Raw genomic sequence first — 23,846 nt, forward strand, 5'->3', positions numbered from 1 at the left:
CAGAAGAGCCCATTATAGCCCTGGAGCACAATGGCTGCCCTTCTTCCCAGCACACTTATCTCATCCATAAGAACTCATTCAGAGTCCACAAAGTTTGTGGAGATACAACAAAGAACGGATACTACCGCCATTGTGAGTCCACTGTGTGCCAGACGTCCTCAAGTACAATTCAAATACCATGTTTGAGTAGTTGAAGGAGAAACACAGTGGAGTTGAACAGTAGTCAACTGTTAACATTTTCAAGAGGATGAACAGAGAGTTGACAAGAGTTACATTGAATTCCAAGAAGCTGGAGCACATCACCCATGGCCTAAAGCTACCAGGATTCTCATGGAACTGAGAGGATCTGAGGACCCACAATCCTGCCAGATTTCACCTCTGCTTCCTGGGGTTCCTGGTCCTCCTGTTTATCCCTGACAGTGTTCTATTAGCCCAGTGTCTGTATAGCGTGGTAATGGAAATACATCACTCACAGACTTTGGACCTTATATCTCTTTATTTTAAATCTCACAATTCTCAATGTGAGTTCACTTTTCTCCATCAAACCTTTGAGCATCAGAGACAGTGATGATGCTTAAGGCAACCTGGGAACAGTAATATCAAAAGGAGACAAAACGTGGCACTTTGTTCTGCATCTATCAGATCCCCATGGGTATGAGCAAGAGAAATGAGGAAAACCTCACCAAAGAGCTTGTAGGTAAAGGATCTAGAGAATGACCAAGTCTTGAATGGAGCACTATTTATCAATATCCCTGGCGGAACACTGACACATTTGGAGTTCTTGAGTTTTGAACTCAATTTTGTCAACCTGTTGGACTCCCCAACAATATGAATTTCTTGTTATCATGAAAATCACTCCAAACAGTAGGACCCTGGTACCTCACAGTCACAGAGCAAGCTCTCAAGTAGAATAACGGTCACAGCTGCTACAGATGTTGCTCACAGGGACAAATGTGCCATTATTGGCCAGAGCATATCAGGTTAAGAGAATGAGCAACAGCTGGTGTGCTAAAGCATCCCTGGCCTCCTACTGTTCCTCTTCATGACTAGACTGCCTTCCGTCCTCCACCTTAGCCAACATCAGGTCTATGATAGCCATCTCCTCTAGTGTAAGGCCCTCCTGGGTCCCCTAGCATACACTCCCACAATACCTACAGTCTTTGGGTCTTCTCATGCTGTCATTGGTCCCTTGGAAGTCACATGACTGGAGAAGTTCCAAGAGGACAGTAGCTGCAATTTAGTTCAGCATGACCTCCAGAATTCTCTTTGTCATTCTAACACTAAGCAGCTGCTCAATAATACTGCAAATGATCTAATCCTCTTACCCTCCACTCATGGGGAAAGATCATAGCAGGCAGATAACATGATTTCAATGAAATCCAACCACCAACATATCTAAGACACCCGTGGTCTGTGAAATGAGAGCTTGGCCTCTTGTGTCTTCCATAACTGCATAGCCTGACTTTAATCAATAGTCCTCCAATTGAAAGAAATTTTGATCAATGTCTAATAAAAGTTATAGGGTTGCCTCAGATTAATTAGACAATAAAATTAACCATATGCTCTGCCGCTTCTACATACAGTCCCTCCCTGGGGTATTGCACTCATTCAATTCTCTAGGTTTGGTGCTGACATATTGATGTGTTAGGATGTGAAGGGGAAATAGATCTGGGGCTGTACAGAGCAGGTAGCAGGAACAGTTAATTGCTCCCCCTGCAGGTGTTCACTGGTATCTCTTGGTGTGGGATGAGGAGACCCTGGCTACCCCGTTTACCACCTTTCCTGAGCATTTTACCTCATTTCTCTGGACCCTTGTCTCTCACTTGTAAATGTCTGGAAAATAGTTTCTGTTTCCTTCCCAACCACAGGAATACAAACAGGTAGTTCTCCCTGTGTCAGAGAATAAGGAAGCTTTTAGACTCATTAGGGTTCTTCCAGACTCTTTGGAGAGAGAGGCCCAGATTAAACGTACCATTCTATGAACCAGGAGAGTTTTTGTGAAGTTACTACCCTAAGACAGATAACCCTAAATACAGCCAAATCACTAGTTCTTACTACAAGATTATTAGGACCAACCCTACAAAACAGGCATTGAGAAGACTAGACAGTACTAACCAGCTAGTACTAACAAGGAGTTAGCACCCTTTCTTATATGTACCCTGCCCATTCAATCACCCAGCTCTCTGGAGAAAACCACACTGGGTTCTAAAGCCCAACAGAGTGATGGAGAAGCAATGAGAGAGATACAGGAACAGCCTTGAGAGAATATGTTTCTGGTGACGGGAGTTGGGATCAGTCTCTCATGCCTGTACCTCGGAACACACATTCACCTGCCTTAGCTTCTCTACGTGCTAGCCTGCCCTGCTATCAAACAGCCTCTCTGGATTCCTTTCAGCTCTGTGGGCAGCATCAGTGCACATCATGCTGCATATGGCCCTGGCCTGAGGCACCCATTGTGTTGTCTTGTGACTATATCAGAGCGTGCCAGCCTCCTAGGCTCTCTACCTGCATCTCACTCCTGCATTCCCAGGGCCTGGCACCCAGTTGTGCTCAGTCTGTCTTCGGAGTTGGTGGTTGTCCTGCTTTTTTTTCACTACCAGACCAGCGTCAATAAATGAAATGAGTGGTGGTATTTTTTCAGATTTAATCGTGGCCCTGAGGGCAAAATGACCATTAAGAGGTCATGAGCTTTAGTTCACTCTCAGAACAAAACTGATGAAAGGCTGGTGAGTCTTGCTTGGGTCCTCAGGATTATTGTGCCTAAGGCCAGCCTACGTACCCTCAGCTAGCTCAACCTGAATTTTTATAGAAGTCTTTCATACTTACCTTTTTATAGCATTTTGTTAACCAAACAAGAGGTTTTCCTTTCTATTGTGAAAAATTAAAAAAAGATAAAAGTAGGGAGAGTGTAATGAACCTCACATGGCCATCACCGATTCCAGGATACTCTCACTCCTGCATCACCTACACTTCCCAGATTATTTCTAAACAAATTCCAGGTATTGATCATGTTGAACAAATGCTTTTTGATTCATATGAAGTCTAAAAAAATTAAATTAAATAATGAAAAAGCACTTTGTAGGTTTACTTCTCAATAAATGGAATCGGGGACTATGAAAATCCTTTGAAATCAAGCTCTATATTCCTTCAAAGCAAGAACCAGGGTACTGTACAATGCCAGCACTGACCCTGTAAAGACCAGAGCCTCTGGGCCCTCTTTGGAACAAAGACTCACTGAGTCAGGAGCAGCCAAGTGGACAAACCCACTCCAGGCCTTTTTCTTTGCGTTACATGCAACATCCCACACCCGGATACACACACACACCTACTCCCACAAGCAGGCGAGTTGTGGGAGTCGCACCTCTGTACACCCACACACTCTGCTCCCATTAGTTGTTTACCAAACACTTTAAAGGGAACGGAGAGCCTAAGGCCTGACAGCTTCTCTTCCTAAAGTAGAACATTGTTCCACAGAGGCTCACATCTGCGGCTCCTGGAGGGATCGCCCCAGGATGAACCAAATCATACAACCCACATTCACTTGAGTACCGAAGTGCTCCTTTTGGGGTATCAGGTTAAAAACTGATGAACAACACCACGTAACAGCTGGTGCTGGTTACACGGGGAGCTATTAACTCTGTTTATATACTTAAGATCGCACAGTGGGGAAACTCTCCTGCCCACACAACACTTCGCCTTGCTCTGGAGCCATCCTGTCCATTCTAAAGCGCTTGGGTACTTACACCTAGGGACTGAGTGAAGCACATGTCACCCACTTTGGATGGCAGGGGAAGGACAGAACAGAAGGAAACCTAACAGCTTTCCAGAGCTTCAACCACTGTGTCTGCTGTTAACTACTCAATTTTTCTCTTTGACATGATCTGGTTTTATGTATGTGTATCTGTAGGGGTCTATGTGAGTGTTCATCATGTGTGTGTGTGTGTGTGTGTGTGTGTGTGTGTGTGTGTGTGTGTGTAGACCCGATGAAGGTGTGTGATCCCCTGGAGTTGGAGAGTTGTAAACAGTTGTGAACCAGCAGTCATGGGTTTGAGGAGGTAAACTCCAGGTCCTCTGGAAGAGCAGAAAGTGTTCCTCACTGCCGAGTGTCTCTCCGGTCCCCTTACTTAACTTTACAGAACAGCTCTACTGCTTATATTAGCTCTATCTTGCAGACACAGGGCTCTGTGATTCAGAGAAAATGATTGATTTTTTTTTTCAAAAGGTACAGCGCTAGTAAATGTCATAGCCACCCAATCCATCCCTCTACGCCAGAAATTCCCAAGGTTTTCGTGTTTGATAAACGTCTCTTACTTAAATATTTTTTAACTTTTAATTTTCAAAATAATCTTATTTTTAAAACTAAAAAGCAAAGTATTCCCATGTACCATTCGCCCAACTTCCCCAAATGTTGATGTCTCCTATGAACATAACACAATAATCAAAACCAAGAATTTAACCTTGATATAAGGCTACTGTTGAGCCTGTCTGCTTTATTCTAATTTTGCTAGCTACCTCTACTGTCCAGATTCCAAACCAGATACCACACTGTGTTTAATTCTCCTATTTCTTTAGCTCTGCCAGTCAGTACTAGGGAAGCAGAGGCAGGTGGATCTCTGTGAGTTCCAGGCCATCCTGGTCTACACAGACTCTGCTCATCTGGGACAGTTCCCCTGTCCTTCATCTTTAATGACCTCGACACTTTAGGAAAGTACCAACCAGCTAGCTTTTTTTTTTTTTTAGAATAGTATTTAATTTAGACTTTTAAAATACTCAAAAAGTTTTCCAAAGCCCCTTAACAAGATCGATAACTATATCAACTACTTCCCGAATCTCGGGGAATATTGTGACAATGAAGACAGAAAGAAATGGCAGAGCCAGATGAGTGCTGTCCCTGAACATGACATGGGCGTCACACTCACAAACATAGCAACCGTGGTTCCTTGGCTACTTGCACAAGACTTGCATCAATCAAGCCAGGGAAAACTCCAGCATGGATGGGAGCGGAGCTCACGAGGTTGCACCCCAGCTGAGGTAACTCACGACTGCCTCATTGGTAGCTAATGGCAAATGAAGGGAGGTCATTTGTCTCTGGAGGTATGGTCATTGATAGGCTACCTGTGTTCCCATGGATGACCGCACCCCCATGCGTATGTGGGCAACACCCACTGACTTAGTGACTTATTTAAAGCAAAGCAAGATGGCATAAATCTGGGAGTGAGATATGCGGGAACATCATGGAGTGGAGGCGTTGGGATGGGGCGGACTCAAACAGACTGCACTGGATACATGTGGGACGTTTTCAAATAATAAATAAAAATACATTTTAAAAGTTTTCAGTCACCCTGTAAGTTTCTTGGTCCACCTTCTCTTTTGTATCTTTTATAATGAATTATAAGAATGAGCTTTTTGAAAGTAATTTTATTTTATGTGTATGATTGTTTTGCCTGCGTGTGTGTGTGCACCTCATGCTTATTTGTGCATGTTTGTATATGTGCACCACGCGAATATATATGCACCATGTGCTCGTTTGTATGTTCCTATATATGTGTATGACATGCATGTATGTGCACCACATGCTTGTTTGAATGTGGTATGTGTACCACATGCATGTATGTGCACCACATGCTCAATTGTATATGTCTATATATGTGCATGGCAAGCATGTATGTGCACCACATGCTCAATTGTATGTGTCTATACATGTTCATGACATGCATGTATGTGCACCACATGCTTGTTTGCTGACTAAGGCAGTTAGAAGAAGGCATCAGATCCCCTGGAACTGGAGTTGCAGATAATTGTTAACTGCCATGGGGGTATTTCAAATTGAACCCAGGTCCTCTAGGAACAGCAGCACGCAGTACTCTTAACCACTGAGCCACATCTCCAGCTCCTAATAATAAGCTTTTCTAAAGTAATGGGCTGGTGTTTTGCTGAGGAAAACGTTTCAGGCACCTTCAAATGATCATAGCTACACTTTGAACACCCTCTGAGAGAATTTGTTGACAAGGCTACTCTTCATTGAAGAATGTTTTTTATTTTGCTCACAACGATGGCTTTCCTACCCACTTGAAAAGTGTTTCATGTATCTAAGGTAATTTTATTTAGCTGACAGGCCATGCATACCCCTACATTCATATGGCCTGTGTCTTGAAGTCCTTAGCCCACAGTCACACACAGTCCAAGGCAGTTTTCTCCAGGAGAGTTTGCAGGAAGTGCTGGGAACTGGCAAGGTCGGACTACAACATCCAGAGAGTGTTTATTGTGTGCTTGGACCCTTATTACATGCTGGCACGGCGCAGGCTCCCGAGAGGTTTTGCAGACAACAATGCCCTGTTATTATCGTTCTTATTCTACCATGAAGGAAATTAAGATTTGGAGTCTGTGACTCAACCAATGTCACACATTTGCACGGCAACATTGGGGTTTATAACCCTAATTCAGAAAGCCTCATCATTGAGCTTTTCAGCCCTTTGTCAAGTCCAATGTCTTATCCACCATAATAATTTTATCAAACACATATTTGACTCTGGGTTCCTGTTGAACTCACTTGTGGAAGTGAGTTTTCCCTTCTTGTGTCCTAAATTCTCTCTCCAGCTTGATCTCAGTTCTAAAGTTGATTCTCCTTTCTCCACTTTCCTTCCTTCTCCTCCTCTTCCTCCCACCCTCCTCGTACTGGGAGCCAAACCCAGGGCCCTGCTCATGTTAGGCATATACTGTCCACTCCCCTTTCAAAAAACCATTTTTCTTGAGAAGTTTATTCTGGTGGGAGGGGAAACTGAGTTCCTCCCTCTAGTACAGTAGTTCTCACCCTTCCTAATGCTCTGAGCCAAATACAGTTTTTCATGTTGTGTTGACCCCAGTCATAAAATTATGTTTCTTGCTACTTCATAACTGTAATTTTGGTATTGTTATGAATCATAATGTAAATATCTGATATGCAGATAGTCTTAGATGACCCCTGTGTGGGGCCATTCAACCTCTAAAAGTGTCATGACCCACAGTTGGAGAAACACTGCTCTAATGTGTCACAAAGGCAGCAGAGCTAGAAGCAGCCTAAGCATTCTCAAGTTCAACCTCCTTCTATAAATCCCATCAGCCACCTTGGGATTGAAATAAAAGAACAAAGGAGAGAAGCATCGAAAGCCAAAACCCTGGTGGTTTGAAATGTAGACTCTGTGACACCATAAGCAGACCACAGTCACAAGCTATAATGCATCCCCCTCCTGAGGTCCTTTGGGAGCTCATGAATGTTTCAGACCATTTTTAAAGTGTATGATGGTTAATTGTCGTGATCAACTTGACTGGATTTAAAATCTCCTAAGAGACAAACCTCTGGACGTACCTGTGAAGCTGGGTCTAGAGAAGCTTAACTGAGGAAAGAACTACTCTAAATGTGGGTATCACCATGCCATGAACAATGGATAAAGAGGAGAAAGGAGGAAGTCATCAGAACACAGGAAGTCCCCCTCCCTGCTCCTGATTCACACAGAGGCAAGCAAGCTCAACCAGCATCCCTTCCCCTTCATGATGGGTTGCAATCTCAAAGTGAGCAAAAATAAATTCTTTTTTATTTAAGATTTGTTTCTCTGTATTTTTAATGTGCATTGGTATTTCACCTGTCTGTGTGTCTGTGAATCACAGGCCTGCAGTGCATTGTGTAGGTCAGAAGAGGGCATCAGATTCGTTAGAACTAGAGTTACAGACAGCTGCTAGCCGCCTTGTGGGTGCTGGGAACTGAAACTAGGTCCCCTGGAAGAACAAGCACTCTTAACCCCTAGGCCACTTCTCCAGCCAAATCCTTTCTTAAGTAGCTTCTTAGCAGATGTTTAGCCACAGGAAGGATAAAAGTCACGACTACATGGTATGAAGCCCAGGTGAGCATCATTCAGACTTCAGTCACGGATACCTACATTATTTTCTTCAAATTTATCATTTATTTTTAATTATCTTGCATCTTTATTTTAGTACATTTACTCTCAGGGGGGCTTTCTGCTGCTACCGTAAAAGAGAGTTAGTGTTGTTTGCTAAAAAATAATAATAACTGGGGCTGGGGATTTAGCTCAGTGGTAGAGCGCTTACCTAGGAAGCGCAAGGCCCTGGGTTCGGTCCCCAGCTCCGAAAAAAAGAACCAAAATAATAATAATAATAATAATAACTAAAGTGTAAGACTTTGATTCAACAAAATATTATGTAGCACTAAGAATTGTTGTTTACGTTCTCTCTCTCTCTCTCTCTCTCTCTCTCTCTTTCACATACACACATACACACACCACACACACACACACACACACACACACACACACACACACACATCTAAAAGGACATGGAGGAAACATAAATGTATATCAGTAGGTGAAAATGCTGTCTGATACCCTAATGGTAGATACAAATCACTATCCATGGGCAGGGCTGGGGGGAAACCCTTGGAACAAATAAAGCAAGCACCAAACCCTAATGCACTCTGGGTAATGAGGTTAGCACTGGTTAATCAAGTGTGGCAAACGTACCTCTTGGGTGGGAGTGGTGGTGGTGGGAAGACAGGGAGTGTGTGGGAAGGCTCTGAACATCCTGCTCTGTTTTACTGTTAACGTAACATTGTGCTAATGAAAAGACTATTCACAACAATAGGCACAAATATAAACAAAGTAACCAGAAGTTCTATTTAGATATTGGAGTCTATCCAAGGGCTCTGAGTCTCATGCCTTCTCTTTTTGTTTACAAGGGAGATTAACAAGGATAGAAAAATGTTAGACTGATTGTTAGTACAGTAAGATTTCTGTCCTAGACACAAACCTACCCCAGGAGAGTTAACTGGAAAGGAGCATTCTTCTCACATGTGGGTCAGTGTCATTTAGAAGCATATCCAAATGCCCTCCCAGCTATTCTAGCACACCAGGGGTGGCTGGAGCGTAGGTGAGGGTTGAGCGAGGCTTTCCTCTGCTTTCTTTGCTTGCTTCTCTGCTTACTTAGACTTCTCCTAGCTTTAAACAAAAACCCACTTCTGCCAAGCACAGAGCACTGACTGATAAGGATCAATCAAGCCTATGAATCCACAATGTGGAGGTGGACAAGGATAACTACATTAGAGAGTTTCTGACCCAAGGGAGAGAACAGAGTTCGGCTGAGTCAGGTGTCACAGTAGAGGGAGCTGCTGAGCAGAGGATCTGGGTCTAAACACGTGCAACAACAATGTTTAAATGCTGGGGTCTCACTGGGGTCCAAATACGCCCTTAAACATTTTATCTTCTAAGGGTTCCCTTAGACATGTCCCTGAGACGTGCTGATGAAGAGGGACCTATGCCATAACTCACAAAAAGCTGTCATGTGCTTAGATCTGTTATGTGTGAGATCAACTTCTTACAAGTGTCAGACTCAGTATTGTATTCTTTCTCATAAACAATGACATCCAAGTCCAGGGGCATGAAATAAATAGCCTAAGAAAACCAACCTGGGGAGGGCCCCAAGTGGGAGTGAAATCACATCCTTCAGACATGAAACCCCTTGTCAATGTTCCTTGACACATGGGTGGTAGTTGATACAAGATATTTATCCTGTTTTGGGTGGGTTTTTTTTTAAGTGTGTTTTCACCATCATTCTTCAATAGAATAAGGAAAAGTGTGTTTCTGGCCATGGAGTCTCAATTCAAGAAAATGATTACTGTGGTTGCTAGAACAACAATCATCGGTATTTGTCCTTACGGTATCAGAAAATTAAATTGGTTGGGCTCTGAAGAAGTTATCCAGAGGTCTCATATTTGGAATTTTAATTTACACACATGTGAATGTACACACACACACACACACACACACACACACGTACTTTCTACAGTGAGTGTACTAGGGATCACAGATAGAATTATTAACATGGGACGAACATGTTCCAGGAAGGAGAAAGATTCAACAATTACTGAGCTTCTACCAGATGCAGAGTCACGTCTTAGCCCTGAGGGCAACTTCAAGAGAGTTCTGTAGATATCGATTCTCTTTCATAACATTCAAGTTAACCTTTCTATAGATGAGGAAAAGAATTTGATCTGTCTTTCCCAGTAATTCTGTAGACAACTTGAAATTTCATAGACAAGTACTGAGTATTCGGTGCATTATGTAATCTAACCCAGGACTGCTAACTGTTTTTACTATTTCTCTTCATCCTAAACACCAAGTTTAGTTTCTGACCTGGTTAGCTTCAACTGACAACATCACAAAGCCTAGAGTCAGAAATCTCTATGAGGTTGGGCATGGTGGCACACACTTTTAATCCCAGCGCTTGGGAGGCAGAGACAGGTATAACTTTGTAAGTAAAAAGACCAACCTGGTCTACATGGTAAGTTCCAGAATAGCCAGGGCTATATAGAGAGGCGTTGCCTAAATAAATAATAATAAACAAATGAACAGGAAAAAGAGAAGAAAGGAAAGGAAAGGAATTCTCATGAAGGCAATTAGCTGAGTTTAAAATTAGGAATCCTCTTATGGAGCAAGAGGTAACTCCTAAACTTAGGCAGAGCCTACACGCTCAGATTCCTCACTTTTTTTCCTCTGATGACCTCTAGCTGGTTCTCAAAATGTAAATTATACTTAGGCCCAGCAAGACAAATTCTGTATATTCTCTCATATGTCGATGCTAGGTTTGAAATTTTAGATCTGTATGTTTAATGTGGAGTCTATAGAGGTCAAGAAGCTACACAGAGCTTCTGAGTAGGGAAGGGAAGAGGCTTCGAGTGATGAGGGGCTAATAGTACACACGTGATACAAAAGTAGAGAAGGGATACTTGGGATTCAAGGTTTAAGTTGGAGTTAGGGCAGTGGGAGAAGAGAGAGGAGATGGTAGAGAGTAGGTTTACCTGAAGATGTGGGAAAAACATTATGGGAACAAACTCGGTTATTAAGCTAATTGTTAAACTGCAGCTGGGTGATTGCTGGATCTGTAGTTAAGAACATATACTGTTCTTGCAGAGAGCTCAAGCATCCATGTCAGGTGGACCATAACCATCTGTAATCCTGGAGAGCTGCAGGGTGATCTAAGGCCTCTGTTGCATTTGCACTTACCTGCACGCGCGCTCGCGCACAAACACACACACACACACACACACACACACACACACACACACACGCACTTTAAAATGAATCTTTAAACTTTTCATTAAAGTTGGGCATGGTGGCACATCCCTTTAATTCTAGCACTTGGGAGGCAGAGGCAGGCAGATCTCTATGAGTTTGATGCTAGTAGCCTGGTCCACATACTGAGTTCCAGGACAGCCAAAGCTATATAGTGAGACCTTGTCTCAACAAATAAACAAACAAACAAACAAAGTATTAAAAAGAGTACACACATGACCTGCATGGGTTGACAATGCTTTCCCCCAGAAGACATGGGCTATTAATGACACTATCAATTGCCAAGACTGGATATCTCTCCCACAAGTTATCAGTCATGAAGACTCTATGTAGGGATCCCTCAAACAACACAGGTTATTGCTGCTGCTCATATTATAACTGATGGTAAAAACCCTTTTACTAAAGATGCAACACACCTGCACTGTAGAACAGAGAAACCAAGCCAGAACTGACCAGAAAACTTCCTCCATTTTGGCTAACTTTGACAGTACTGTAAGAAGGCCATAGGGAGGGACAAAGTCATCAGCGGTATTGCCCAGCGCTGAACCACGAATGCTCCTATACCGACCTCCTAGGCGGGCTACGCCCACTAGTATGACAGTAACATGTTGTGGTTTGCCCTGAAGTTACTGTATTTTGATGCTAATTCCACTGCCCCAAGGACAGCTGCCTAGTCACATACTCAGGACTCAGGTGACTTCACCAGAACCACCTCCCCATTGAATTTGTAAAGAACTGGTGAGGGGCAGGTACAGGATAGAACGAAGCCTGTCATTGGATGAGAAGGAAGGATGGGTGGGAGAAAAGTTTTAGAGAGGAGGAGGAGACTGGAGCAAGGAGAGATAGAAGCAGCCGAGAGAACATGGAAGCAGATGTTAAGATTCCTCATTTACAGGGGCTGGGGATTTAGCTCAGTGGTAGAGCGCTTACCTAGGAAGCGCAAGGCCCTGGGTTCGATCCCCAGCTCCGAAAAAAAGAACCAAAAAAAAAAAAAAAAAAAAAAAAGATTCCTCATTTACAGGTTGTTATGAATATTCTTAAGGGATGGATATGCACAGAGTTTTGTATGTCTAGGTGGGCAATTATATATTATCAATTGGATCAGAGGTTATTGTGTTGTGTGTTCCTTCATGTGGTAATTTAATTGATTTCAAGAGAGTGTGTGGTGGCTGGAGACACTGGGCTGCCACAGAATTGGGATGTGTGTGTCTGGCATGGTGGCCTTGGGAACTAGATGGTAGAGAGATTGTTGCCAGGCTCAGAGAGAAGCCATTGGCAGTGTGATATGGGAGAGAGCAAGGCAGGTGAGACGCTTTGCTGACTGAGATGAAGAGAACTACCAGATATCTTGGGGCACTATGGTGCTGGATCTAGTGCAGGATAAAAGACAGCATTATTTTTTATAATTTTACAGCAACAGAATTATGGGTAAATAGGATCTATATACACTCACATGTATGAGATTGTCAAAGAACAAATAGAAATATTCTGAAAATGTAACTTACTTAACTTTTTCACACAGTTGTGTACCTCCTGTGTACACCCACTTTTGCTTTTCACATCCAAACAAGGAGGTGTCAAATATTCAATATACATCTGCAAATCCTGGCTTGCATACAATACGTCTTAGGGTGGGGGATGCTATGTGGCTTGGGCACACAATATTCACTTGCCAGCTCCTCTACATCCAGGCTCACCTCCGCCCTGGCTTTCTTCCCAGCAAACAAGAAGTGCTCCCTCCTTTCCACAGTTCTTTAAGCGGGTCCCCTTCCTTCAGCCTCCATCCCTCCCTCCCCTAAACTCAGAGGACAGAGCTGGGCTTCAACAACACACATGATTTCATCTATTCACTCATGTTTGTCCTCTCTCAGGCTCTCTTGGAATCCATATTTCAAAACTTCCTGCCTTCCCTGCTGTATTAAGTAACTCTCTATATGAATGGCTGAGCTTGAAGCCACACAATACATCCTCCAGCACTCCACAAATGATTACTCTAGTGAGCTACATGTGGAGAATGGTTCTCAACCTGTGGGTCAGGACCCCTTTGGGGGTTGAAAGACCCTTTCACATGAGATTGCATAATAGATATCCTGAATATCAGCTATTTATATAACTCATAACAGTAGCGAAATTAGAGTTATGAAGTAGCATTTAAAAATAGTTTGGGGTTGGGGATTTGGCCCAGTGGTAGAGCGCTTGCCTAGGAAGCGCAAGGTCCTGGGTTCGGTCCCCAGCCCCGAAAAAAAAAAGAAAAAAAATAGTTTTATGGTTGGGGGAATTACCACAACATGAAGAACTGTATTAAAAGATCTCACATCAGGAAGGTTGAGAACCACTTACGTGGAGAATCAACAGACAATTGATTTTAGATTCTTATTATACAGCTTTCAAGTATCTTCCCCAAACTGATCCCTGGTTCTCAGTCTCTGTCTCTGTCTCTGTCTCTGTCTCTGTCTCTGTCTCTGTTTCTCTCTCTCTCTCTCTCTCTCTCTCTCTCTGTGTGTGTGTGTGTGTGTGTGGTGTGTGTGTGTGTGTATGTGTGTGTGTGGTGTGTGTGTGTGTGTGTGTGTATGTGTGTGTGTGTGTGTGTGTGTGTGTGTGTGTGAGAGACAGAGATAAAGAGAAAGAGACACATTCTGGTGCTTTCATAAGCATGGTGTGTGCATGTCAATAATACACAAAAATGCAAACTATCCAGGCCCCCGACTGTGAGATTTGAACATCTTTATACCATCACCCAACAATGAGAGCATTAGTAAGGGTCTAGGATGAAGAAGGGGTCCTTGGAGCTTCCAGTTTAAGCAGGACTGCTAGAAACTGAATTAGAAACTTCGAGTGGAAGTAGAAACTAAAAGGCAACCAGGAAACATCCGGTGGCCATCTTTCCTGCAATGAATCTGTATTCTTCAGTCCACAGTGGTGTCTTGCCTATCAGCCATGAACGGCTTGCTCCTTCACCCTGGTATGCGCATGGCAAAAAGTCACAATTGAACCAATCATATGGCTACCAACAATTTAGAATTCCTATAAACACATGACAGAGTCCATTCATTTGTTAAGGACACATTAGAATACTCAGCATACTCTGTATACTGGGTCAAGATGTCCTACTGTGAGATGAGCCTTACAGAAGGACAGGTCTTTCTGCTTAGATTTTAAGAGACCTCTGTGGACTCTCCCAACAATGTCATCTGTGAGCTGAAACTCTCAAACCAAGAAGGGATCTTGAGTCATCTAGTCCCAGTCATTAATACACTTTTCCTCTAAGGCAGCCTATACTTTTGACTACCTTTAATAGAATGTACTTTGTAGTATCAAAGCCCAAGCTGACTTTTGTGGAAATTCCTCACTGACCAAGGCACTGGGTTTTGCGGCCCTTCTCTCAGACACCTTGCTTTCAACATTAGATCGCAGTGATTTTGGTTTGGCTTGTTTTTTTTTTGTTTGTTTGTTTTTGTTTTTTGTTTTTTCCCCTAAACATTCTTTTTTATTTCAGGCATCCTGACTGCAGATATGTCCACTTGAGCAAGCATTTTGTCATTTAATTAGATCATAAACATGAGCCAGGTACTGGGCTGAGATCTAAAGATCTGGTGAGGAAAAAAACCACACACAGGGTGCTTCCTTCTGGGATCTTAGCGTCCTCTCATAGTGCTTCCCTTGGACCCAGGCAAGTGTCCCTGGCTTTAGGAGGTTAATAGCTGTCCCCTCTACAAGCACACCCATTCCCAGAGGAGTCTGCAAGGTCAAAGAGCCATGTCCCTCTTCTGCAATGTGCTCCCATTACCTGGGAACCTGGAGTTCCTACCTAGATATACACAAGCCTGCTCCTAGGACCTGCAGGATTTTCTTCTTCGTGTCTATGAACTTCCCTCCTAGGCTAGAGGACTAGGAGAAGAAGCCATTTTTCGGGGAATGGTATGGACAGAACTTAGACAAGGAAATCGGAGTGGTCTGAGGCTATCTCCATTGGCTAATGCAGGTTGAGAGGGTAGAATGGATTGTATTTAACAGATCGTTAACTGGTTTTATTACTTGTAAATATTTTAGCCTACAGTACGTGAGCTTCTACTTATCATCTTTTGCCTAAGATCTGAAACTTTTAGGTGTGGGTTTGTTGATTGCACAAGGAGATTTGTTGATTGTGTGTAGTAAGCACACAAGGAAATACAAAACAAAGCTGCCATTCTTAGAAGAATAAATCCACTACCCAGCCTCAGACTACTCTTCCCCTTCTCCATCTTTGAGCTCTCAGTGCATTTGGCAGGTTCCCCCTCACCTTGCAAAATCTTTATTCTCTGGTCCCACTACATTGGCTAAAACCTTCTGCATTATTCTTGCTCCCTGCGAACAGAGCTCCCAGGAAGCTAGCCCCAAAGAATGTGAAAGCCACCCAAGATTGTTAAATTCCCTGGGAACTAAAGTATTCAGCCCCTCCCTGTCCTGCTCGGGGCTGCATCCTTAGCCGTTACCCCCACCTCCAGGCCTCCCACAGCTTCCCCGTGGTGGAGCAGGTGGTTGCACTCTTTGAGAAGACACACTTTCTCTCATCTCTTCTGCTGCTTCCTAGCAAGCCTCAACCTTTCAGCCTGAATCCGTTTCTTCTCCCTCGGTCTTCAGCAGCCACAGAGAAGCCTTCCTGACTAATTGGGGGGAAAGTAGCAAATCCCTGCGAATCCTCCATTCCTGTCTTTCTGAATAGGTATCCACCCCACTGGCTGTTTGGAAACCTGCCTCTTTCTTGTTCGGACAATAAAGACATTCACTCAGGTTCATCATCTGTGTGTTCTTGATCTCTGTCAGACCCTGTGATGTCTGGGTTAGACTGTGACATCCTAGAGGACCAGGCTGCATCTAACGTGGGTCTCTCAGCCCCTGTTGAACAAAGCAGCGGGCTTAAGTTGGCTCTTAATAAAGACTTTAGTGCTCAAAACAGAGGGATAGCACTCTGTGCCTAGAGCATAATATGTACAAGAGAAGCCATCCACAAAAGTCCCCACCTTCCTGTCAGCCTGTGAGCTGGGCACATTTTAACAAAGCAAGGGAGCGCTGTCGTGCTCCTGAGATAACAAACAGTTAAAAAAAACATTGCCACAGCCATTCTTGTAGTATCTGACTTGGTGTTCAGAGTCACCCTCCAAGCGGGGAATTTTACAAATGAGGAATCTGAGGAAACACACCATTCGGCCATGTAACGAGTTCATCACTCCAATTAGGGCCATCTGGCTTCAGGCAGCCTCAGCTTACCAACCACAGTGCACTGTTCTTCCAGGGAGGATTAGACAGCATTAGCCACAAGTAAAAAGTGAAGGGATCTACAAAAGCCCTGTCATACACTCTCAGAGGTCTTTGAACACGGTCTTATTGGAACAAATGCCCACCCAAGAGAAGAACAAAATGGCTACTTGGGAACTTTCCAGCTTGGTGCCAACAGGTTCTCAAGGCATGTGTTCACACCCTTCCTTCTCCCACATCTCCTCCACTGTTTCTCAAATATTCTTTTTTTTTTTTTTTTTGGTTCTTTTTTTCGGAGCTGGGGACCGAACCCAGGGCCTTGCCCTTCCTAAGCAAGCGCTCTACCACTGAGCTAAATCCCCAACCCCTTCTCAAATATTCTAAGTCTGCTCACGTTTGGGTTTGGGGGTCTGTTCTTTCAATGGAATGCTCTTTTCCCAAATCTGTACCTTGCTGGGTCCTCTTCATCACTTAGGTGTCAGCTTGGACGGAGCACTCCTTGGAAGGCCCTTCCTGTTTGTCCCATGGACACACGTGTCTCGTCCTTCCTCTTCCTTCATGATTAACTCATCTTCCTCTTTGTTCCTGTCTCTCTTGTTTTCACTGTGCTTCTCCATCTGAAATCACCTTGCTTGTCTATTACTTCATTTGCCCATTTCTGTGTCCCCCATGGAAGGCCAACCTCAACACAGCAGAGCTCTTTGTTCCCTCACAGATGCTTAGTCCTGGAGCCATGGCATCCTGTGGCTCTGCATCCATGTGCACGAGCGAATGGATACAAAGTCCTCTGTGGTAACCTGCAGGTGTGAATTTAACAACCCTCCTGTCACCCCTCACCACACTACTGTAAGCATTGTAGGAAGAGACCAAATCTTTATTTTTGACAATCTTTTGGATCCTAGAGTAGCGTCAAATGAGAGCATGGTGTGTGGGAGGGGAAGTTTTTAGTTCCTTTGTTTGAACATGGAAAAGACTAAGACATTCAGCTATTTGGGTGGCAGGTCACTCCTCTCCTAAACCAAGTAGAGACAACTGCTTCACGGCTCTCTCTCTGTCTCTCTGTCTCTCTGTCTCTGTGTTTGTCTCTGTCTCTCTGTGTCTCTGTCTCTCTCTCCCTCTCTCTCTATGTGTCTCTGTCTCTCTGTCTCTCTCTCCCTCTCTATGTGTCTCTGTGTCTCTGTCTCTCTCTCTCCCCCTTCCCCACACCTGACCACTTATTTCTCCATCTCCCTCTCTTTCCTTCTCTACCCCCACCTCTCATTTTTCATCTTTCTCTCGAGGACCCCCAGCCTCTCTCTTTTGTCTTCCTTCCTCATTGAAATTCTGCGGAGAAAAGTGAAAAGAAAGTGGGAAACCATGTTCTCCACATCTAACAGGACACATTTCTCTAGTTGCCAGTATAACATTGTCCCATTGAAACAACTTGGCTCTGACAAGCCTCCAGAACATGATAATCATCTTTAAGAAACCCTTGATTTGGTCTAGTCTCAACACAGACACAGCCCTTTCCACCCTCCCGCATAATAAGAGAACCCATTCCTCTAGTGACGTTAGCTTCTTTTTTTATTCCAAGTTCCATTTATGACACAGAGTAAAGATGATAAACAACCACAAAAGTCCCCAACCGTTGATCAAACCTTGTACCACAAGAGGGCATTTCAGAGTGTTGCCAATGATCTTTTTTTTTTCTTTTTCCAATAAAATACATCTTTTCCATGATCAAAAAATAAAACACATTAATCATATGTTAATCTCTTACAAGGTATTTTCACACTTCTGGGCTCTCCTACCGAGGAAAGATATAGGAAGCAAGCGGTACCTCATGGAAGTTGGAAAAGAGGCCTAGAGGCATAGAGTTATTTGAAGACTACTTCACAGCAGGTGAAATATTATCTCAGCACACGTTCCAAGACTTGCTGTTTTCTAGAGGCAAGAGAGCTCTTGCCAGAAGGCGCATTTCCAACAGCCCCTCTGATATGCGCACATGCGCCAGCCCATATGGGAGAAGGAAGAAATAGTTTAGGAAGTTAATAAGCAAAATCACTCTATGTTTTTGGAGAAGCCGAGGCCCCTGAATGAGATAAATCCTGACCCGAAGTGAGGCTCATCTTTACCATTAGCCACAGACCCACACACCTGCAGAAGCTTGGTATTCGCAGTGGAGCAATGTGGAGAAAGGCACTGAGAGCAATGTGGACCTGCTCGTCCACCAGCATTCTATTTGCTGCTTCAGGTTATCATAGTCATGAGAAGGACCATCCCTATCCTCAGTCTTTCTGAGATACTTATGCCTACTTCCTTTCATAATGCCCGGGCTGCATCTCCAGTCTCTAAGTGCTCTGCCCATTCAGAAACATGGAAAGAAAAATGAATGGAATTGTCAACTAAGCCGGCAGCTCATGCTGTAAGCAAGAGCAGGGTTTATCAGGAACACCAGTGTAGCATCCTGTTGCACCTATCCATGAAGACCCAGACTGCTGAAGAGGTTGCTGTAGTGAACACACTGAGCCCACTCTATATACCAGTCAAACGTTCTCTTTCCTACATCACTAGTCAGGTCCAATTTACAGGTGAGTCTTTTCTACCTGGGACTCTTTGCTACGTGTGTGTCCTCACAAGTTGGGACTGATATGAATTAGCACATCTATTCAGTGGACACCAGACAGTGGACTGACAGGAGGGATGTCTGTGAAAATCTGAATGGATAAGGAAGGGAAAACTTGACCGACTTGAAAAAAAAAAAACAAAAGCAAACAAACAAAGAAAACCCAACTCTGTTCCATGCCATGGAGGGGGAAAGTTTAAGGGAAGGCAAGGGAAGGGGGAAATATCTAGCAAGATTCTTTCACTTAAACTCACTCTGACTTAGCGTATCTGCTTCCAATAAGAAAATTCAAGATCACCAACTCTTGGGAAACTGAGGTAGTCTCAAAGAAACAAAACAAAACCCAAACAAACAGGAGTTTTGTCCTCCAGTCTGAGAGACTAGAAAGCAAGAGCATGATCTTGTCACAGTTTCAGGTAAGGAAGAAATCTGAATGTAGAATTGGGGTGGGGTGTGTCATTTTACTAGCAAGAGACCAGCTAAAAGTGTCTTTTTAGCAATAAGCTTGAAGGTCCCTTCTGAGGCTCTTATGGCTCTTATTTCATTGCTTCTGGATCTTCTGTTCTGAGGCGCTGATGGAAGTTTGGAGATGAAATTGAAAAGACTTACTTTGGGAGAGGGTACAAAATCAAAGGGCAACTGGGCTTGTTACCAAACAGGCTCCCTTGAGCACCAATTGGTCAGCTTCACCACAAGAAACACTGAGAAACTCGAAACACTCCAGCCCTTGACACTAGACATAGCACAATAGTTCCCTGGGGCAAATAATTAAATGGCAATCTGCATGGCCTGGAGATACCACACACGCGAAGCAGGGGAAGGGGAGGACTCACCTGCTCTGGTCCCTGGAAACAGATGCGGCAGAGGGGAGTCCTCATGCCACTGTCCAAGCTCCCAAGGGAGTAGCAGTCCTCAGTTTTCTCCTTACAGAATTCGTCAGAGGAAGCGCTGCTGAGCAGGGAGGCCGGTGGCCCTATGGCTGGACCATCCCAGTCATCTTCCACAGAAGGAGGCAAAGGTGGTGGAGGTGGCAGAGGAGGGGTCTCCCTGCCCACCGCTTCTCGGGGGCCCCTCCAGCCTGCCCAGCCTCCGGCACCCAGAGCCGGAAGGGTGTTGTTGTTGGCCGCCACACCAGGGAGCTGGGGGTCACCGTGCATGGGCAGGGGCGCTGGAGGGGGGCGCCTCAGTAGGAAAACCTTCAGGTCATTGAAGAGCATTCGGCAGCGGCACTTGAGGAGACCCTGGTGGCGCAACATCTGGGGAGCTGGGGTGCACAGTCCACAGCAGTACCAGCCACAGCAGCAGCAGCAGCACCACCACAGCAGCCCACCCAGGGGCATGAGCATGTGATAGGGAAGCAGAGGACTGGAAAGGGGGCAGCTGGAGTCTTTGAAGAGGTGGGTAGGGTGGGGCTCGGGGTCCACGGTGTTCCTATGTTATGGCGGAACCTCTTTCTTATTGGCTCTTCTTATAACCCCTCCAAGCAGCAAATAAATTACCCCCTAGACTGACAACTGTGAGTCAATGATTCTGAACGCTACGAAGGAAATGCAAAGTAAAAAAGTTTTTCTTGCTCTGGCAGCCCCGCCCCAACCTCAGACTTAATTCTGGCTGTTGTCTCCTTTCTGTCTTTGACCCCAGAACACTACTGGGAGCAGGGCAGTCGAGGAAGCATCCAGGCTGGGATGCATGACCAAGGTCTAATTGTTAAAAGTTCCCAAAGAAAGGGTTTCTAGGTTCTTCTCAAATCTCTAGGCTGTGGTAAATCTCTTTTATATAAAAAGGGTGGATAGAAATCAAATTTGGAGCAGCTTAGGGAACCCAGCTCAGTAAAGAATTGAGAATTAAACATGAGAGAGAAAAAAGATAGACTGCCTCAGATAGTACGAAGTGGTTGAGGGAAGGCAAGATTGGGCAGGGGTACAAGTTCTAGTTCTCTTCGGCAGAAAACCGGGGCAATTAACCCCCAGCAGCACCAGAGTTGCTTTTAAGATAGGAATTGGGGGACTGGTTGTGGGTGAAATTGGGCAAAGAGCTTCACCTTGTGCTTCGCCTATGCAGCCAAAAGGCTACACAGAAGAGGTGGGATATAGGGCGGTGGACCAGGAAAGGATGGAGGAAAAAGAGATCCTTAACCCTCCGAGGGTTGCTGCCTTCCAGAGTCTAAGGTCCTGAATAGAGGAAGGGTGTGTGTTTGGGATTGAGAAGGTGACAGAAGGATCAGAGAAAGGAGGTAGTGAAGAGGGGCGTGTGGGAGGGGACAGGAAAAGGGAATAGTTACATGATCTCAGCCCCCAGCCCACTCCAGCTGCAGTCTGTAAGTCGGAGGCCCCTCCCCTTGGTTCCATCAAAGGTCCCTTCGGGCGAGGTTCGAGAGCTGAAAGATGGGCTGGTCCGGGCTGGAAAGTGGCCTCGCTTTTTCCTCCTCGTCCTCTTCTGGGTCGCTGTCGCCCTCCTCCTGCTCTGGGTCTGCACGCGCCCGGCGCTGCTGCTGTGGCAGCAGAAGCGACTGCTGGTCGGCGTCCTGGTGTCTCCCAGGCGGGGGCTGCTCCGGCTGGTCCTCTGGCTGCTGCCCGCGGTCCAGCGCGGTCGCGACTCCAGGCTTCATGATCCTCCTCCTTTTCCTTCCCGAGGGGCTGGCCCTGAGCCCCCGCGCCCGGGCAGTGCTGCCATGCAACCAGAGACAAGGCAGGCGTGGGGGTAGGGGCGGTGGGGGAGTGACGGGGAGAATAAAAAATAAAATAATACTAATGAAACAATTCAGTTCTCGGATAATCAAGAAAGAGTGCTTCTGGTGGGTGGGGGCGGAGGAGGGCGGCTGCCAGGTCCTGTCGACAGCTCTGCCCCCGCTCCCCCCACCTTGTGCGGCCTCGGCCCGCTCTTTGCTCCCACCCCCACGCCGCCCCTCCTTCCTCCAGCTGCCTCTGGCTGGCTAGGCTCGCTTGCTGTTGCTACCTCTCGCAGATGCACCGAGGTAAGGCTTGTTTGCGGTGTAAGCTGAAGGTGGGGATGAGGAATAGAGACGGTGTGGTCGAGTTGGTCAGACAGACGGCACTTGGCTCCAGCTTGGTCCTGGAGACTCCCCAGAACCGTATATAAATATATCTCTTAGAAAAGCCGAAAAGGAAGCGAATCAGATTCCAGCCTGCTGCCAGGTGTTGTCTTCCGCCGTTGCTCAGCACCCGCCGCCGCGACTGCTGCCCCCCTGGCTCAGTTCCCAAAGGGGTGGTGCTGGAAGGGAGGTGCCGGGGCGGTAGGCTGACGGTCCGAGGACTGGAAACAAGCTTCGGAGAGCGGAGAAGGGACCCAGCTACTTCCACCCCAGCGGCCGTGAAAGCGCTGCTGTATTCAGCACCTGGGCGAGTGGACAGCTCCCACCCAGACCGTGCGCGTCACGCCAGTGGGGGCCTGACGCAGACGCCGCTGAGGGATGGAGGAGGGAAAGAGCGAGAGACTAGGAGAGAGGGAACCACAGGAGGAGAGAGAACTGTTTGAAGGAAGAGGATAGGGAGGAACCAGGGGAAAGGGAGGTACGAAGAGAAGGAGGGATTTAGGAGAGGAGGGAGGAGGCAGTGAAGAGTGAAAGAGGCAGAATGGGAACTTGGGTGGTGGCATGATGCGCGTATTCATTCCACATCTTTTCCCAGACAGAAAGAATCCGGGTGGACAGTACGAATTGCAAGCTCCCTGCCCGCTGTTCCCTCTCACCGCTTCCCTCAGCACATAGACACCCGATACAGTTCTTTTTAAACCAGAATCCACATAAGCACTTAAAGTAGATGTCACTTAGTAGCTTTGGAAAAGATAAAGTTTTGTGACTTCCATATTGAAGCTGGCACCTGATGGAGATTAAATCTCTCATGACTTAGGAGAAAGCACATGAGAAAAGTGCTTTTTTAAACCTTCAAACATTTTTGCCTTCTAGAATTTAAACTGCAACAGGAAAGGAAATGTCCTCTCCCTCCCCCTTCCTCTCCCTGCTCCTCCCCCTCTCTCTGACCCTGCATTATGTTTTGGATTCATTTTTATTCCCATATGCCTAAGCCAACCTAATATGCCCAGGTTTGAGGTAAGATACATATTTGTTATATAGCCACCATTCTCATGGCCATCTTCACTTCAAGCCATCATATTCTTAGGCTGTGAGTCGCAAGAATCCAGGGCAATAATATAGCCTTATGTTAACTAATATCCCTAGCCCTCCCCTATCCAAATCTTCCACAGAGCCACCAGCAAGGAGAGATTTGGAGTTGACTTTAATTTTCTCTGCCCTTTCTTCTTTTTCGAACCACTCTCCCTATCCTTATCAAGACATTTCCAATGAGTAGAAGAGTATTCCTAAATGCAAAGAGACCCAGAGAGAAGAAAGCCAAAAACAGGCTATACCAATACTCAGTGTTTACAACGGCAGACTTTGGCCATTTATAATTTAGATTCCCACCCTACCCTGCCGCTCCACCCCTGCCACTCCTGTAGGGTCACAGACTTAGAAAACACACTCCTGTGAGTCATCTACACAGCTGGGCCAATTATGCTAATGCACTTAGAAATTCTGAAACTATAGACAGAGTCGAATGTAAAATCACCACACCAAAATATCATTGGCATGAAAGTGCGGCTCAATGAGTCATAAGGAAACTGCCCTTTTGTCGGTGTCTCCATGGGTGATTCATTCCCCTGAGCCCTAGGGAATCAATGTCTATCTCTAAGTGTGGGCCAACCAAGCATGGCTGCTTGACTGAATCTTGTCCCACCACCTGACATGGATGCTGAGATCCTGCTCCAAGTCAGTATTTGAGAAGGATGCCAGAAACAAAATAAAAGAAAGAGAAAATAATGCCAAAAAATAATAAAGTAAAATAAAAAGAAAGAACAAGAAAATGGCGCCC

The 23,846-nt window shown here is 45.3% G+C and overlaps 1 protein-coding gene across 1 annotated transcript in view; it reads right to left on the reverse strand.

The window, feature by feature from the left end:
* Marchf4 (membrane associated ring-CH-type finger 4) overlaps positions 1 to 22,460 on the reverse strand; it is a 117,151-nt gene extending 94,691 nt beyond the window's left edge. Inside the window, 1 exon segment of the mRNA NM_001427784.2 lies at positions 19,791 to 22,460. Coding sequence (NP_001414713.1) covers positions 19,791 to 20,303 — 513 coding nt within the window. The 5' untranslated portion in view covers positions 20,304 to 22,460.
* Positions 22,461 to 23,846: the final 1,386 nt, after the last annotated feature.

This window comes from Rattus norvegicus, chromosome 9, assembly GCF_021556685.1.
Source record: "Rattus norvegicus strain SHRSP/BbbUtx chromosome 9, alternate assembly SHRSP_T2T, whole genome shotgun sequence".
NCBI classification, from domain to species: domain Eukaryota; kingdom Metazoa; phylum Chordata; class Mammalia; order Rodentia; family Muridae; genus Rattus; species Rattus norvegicus.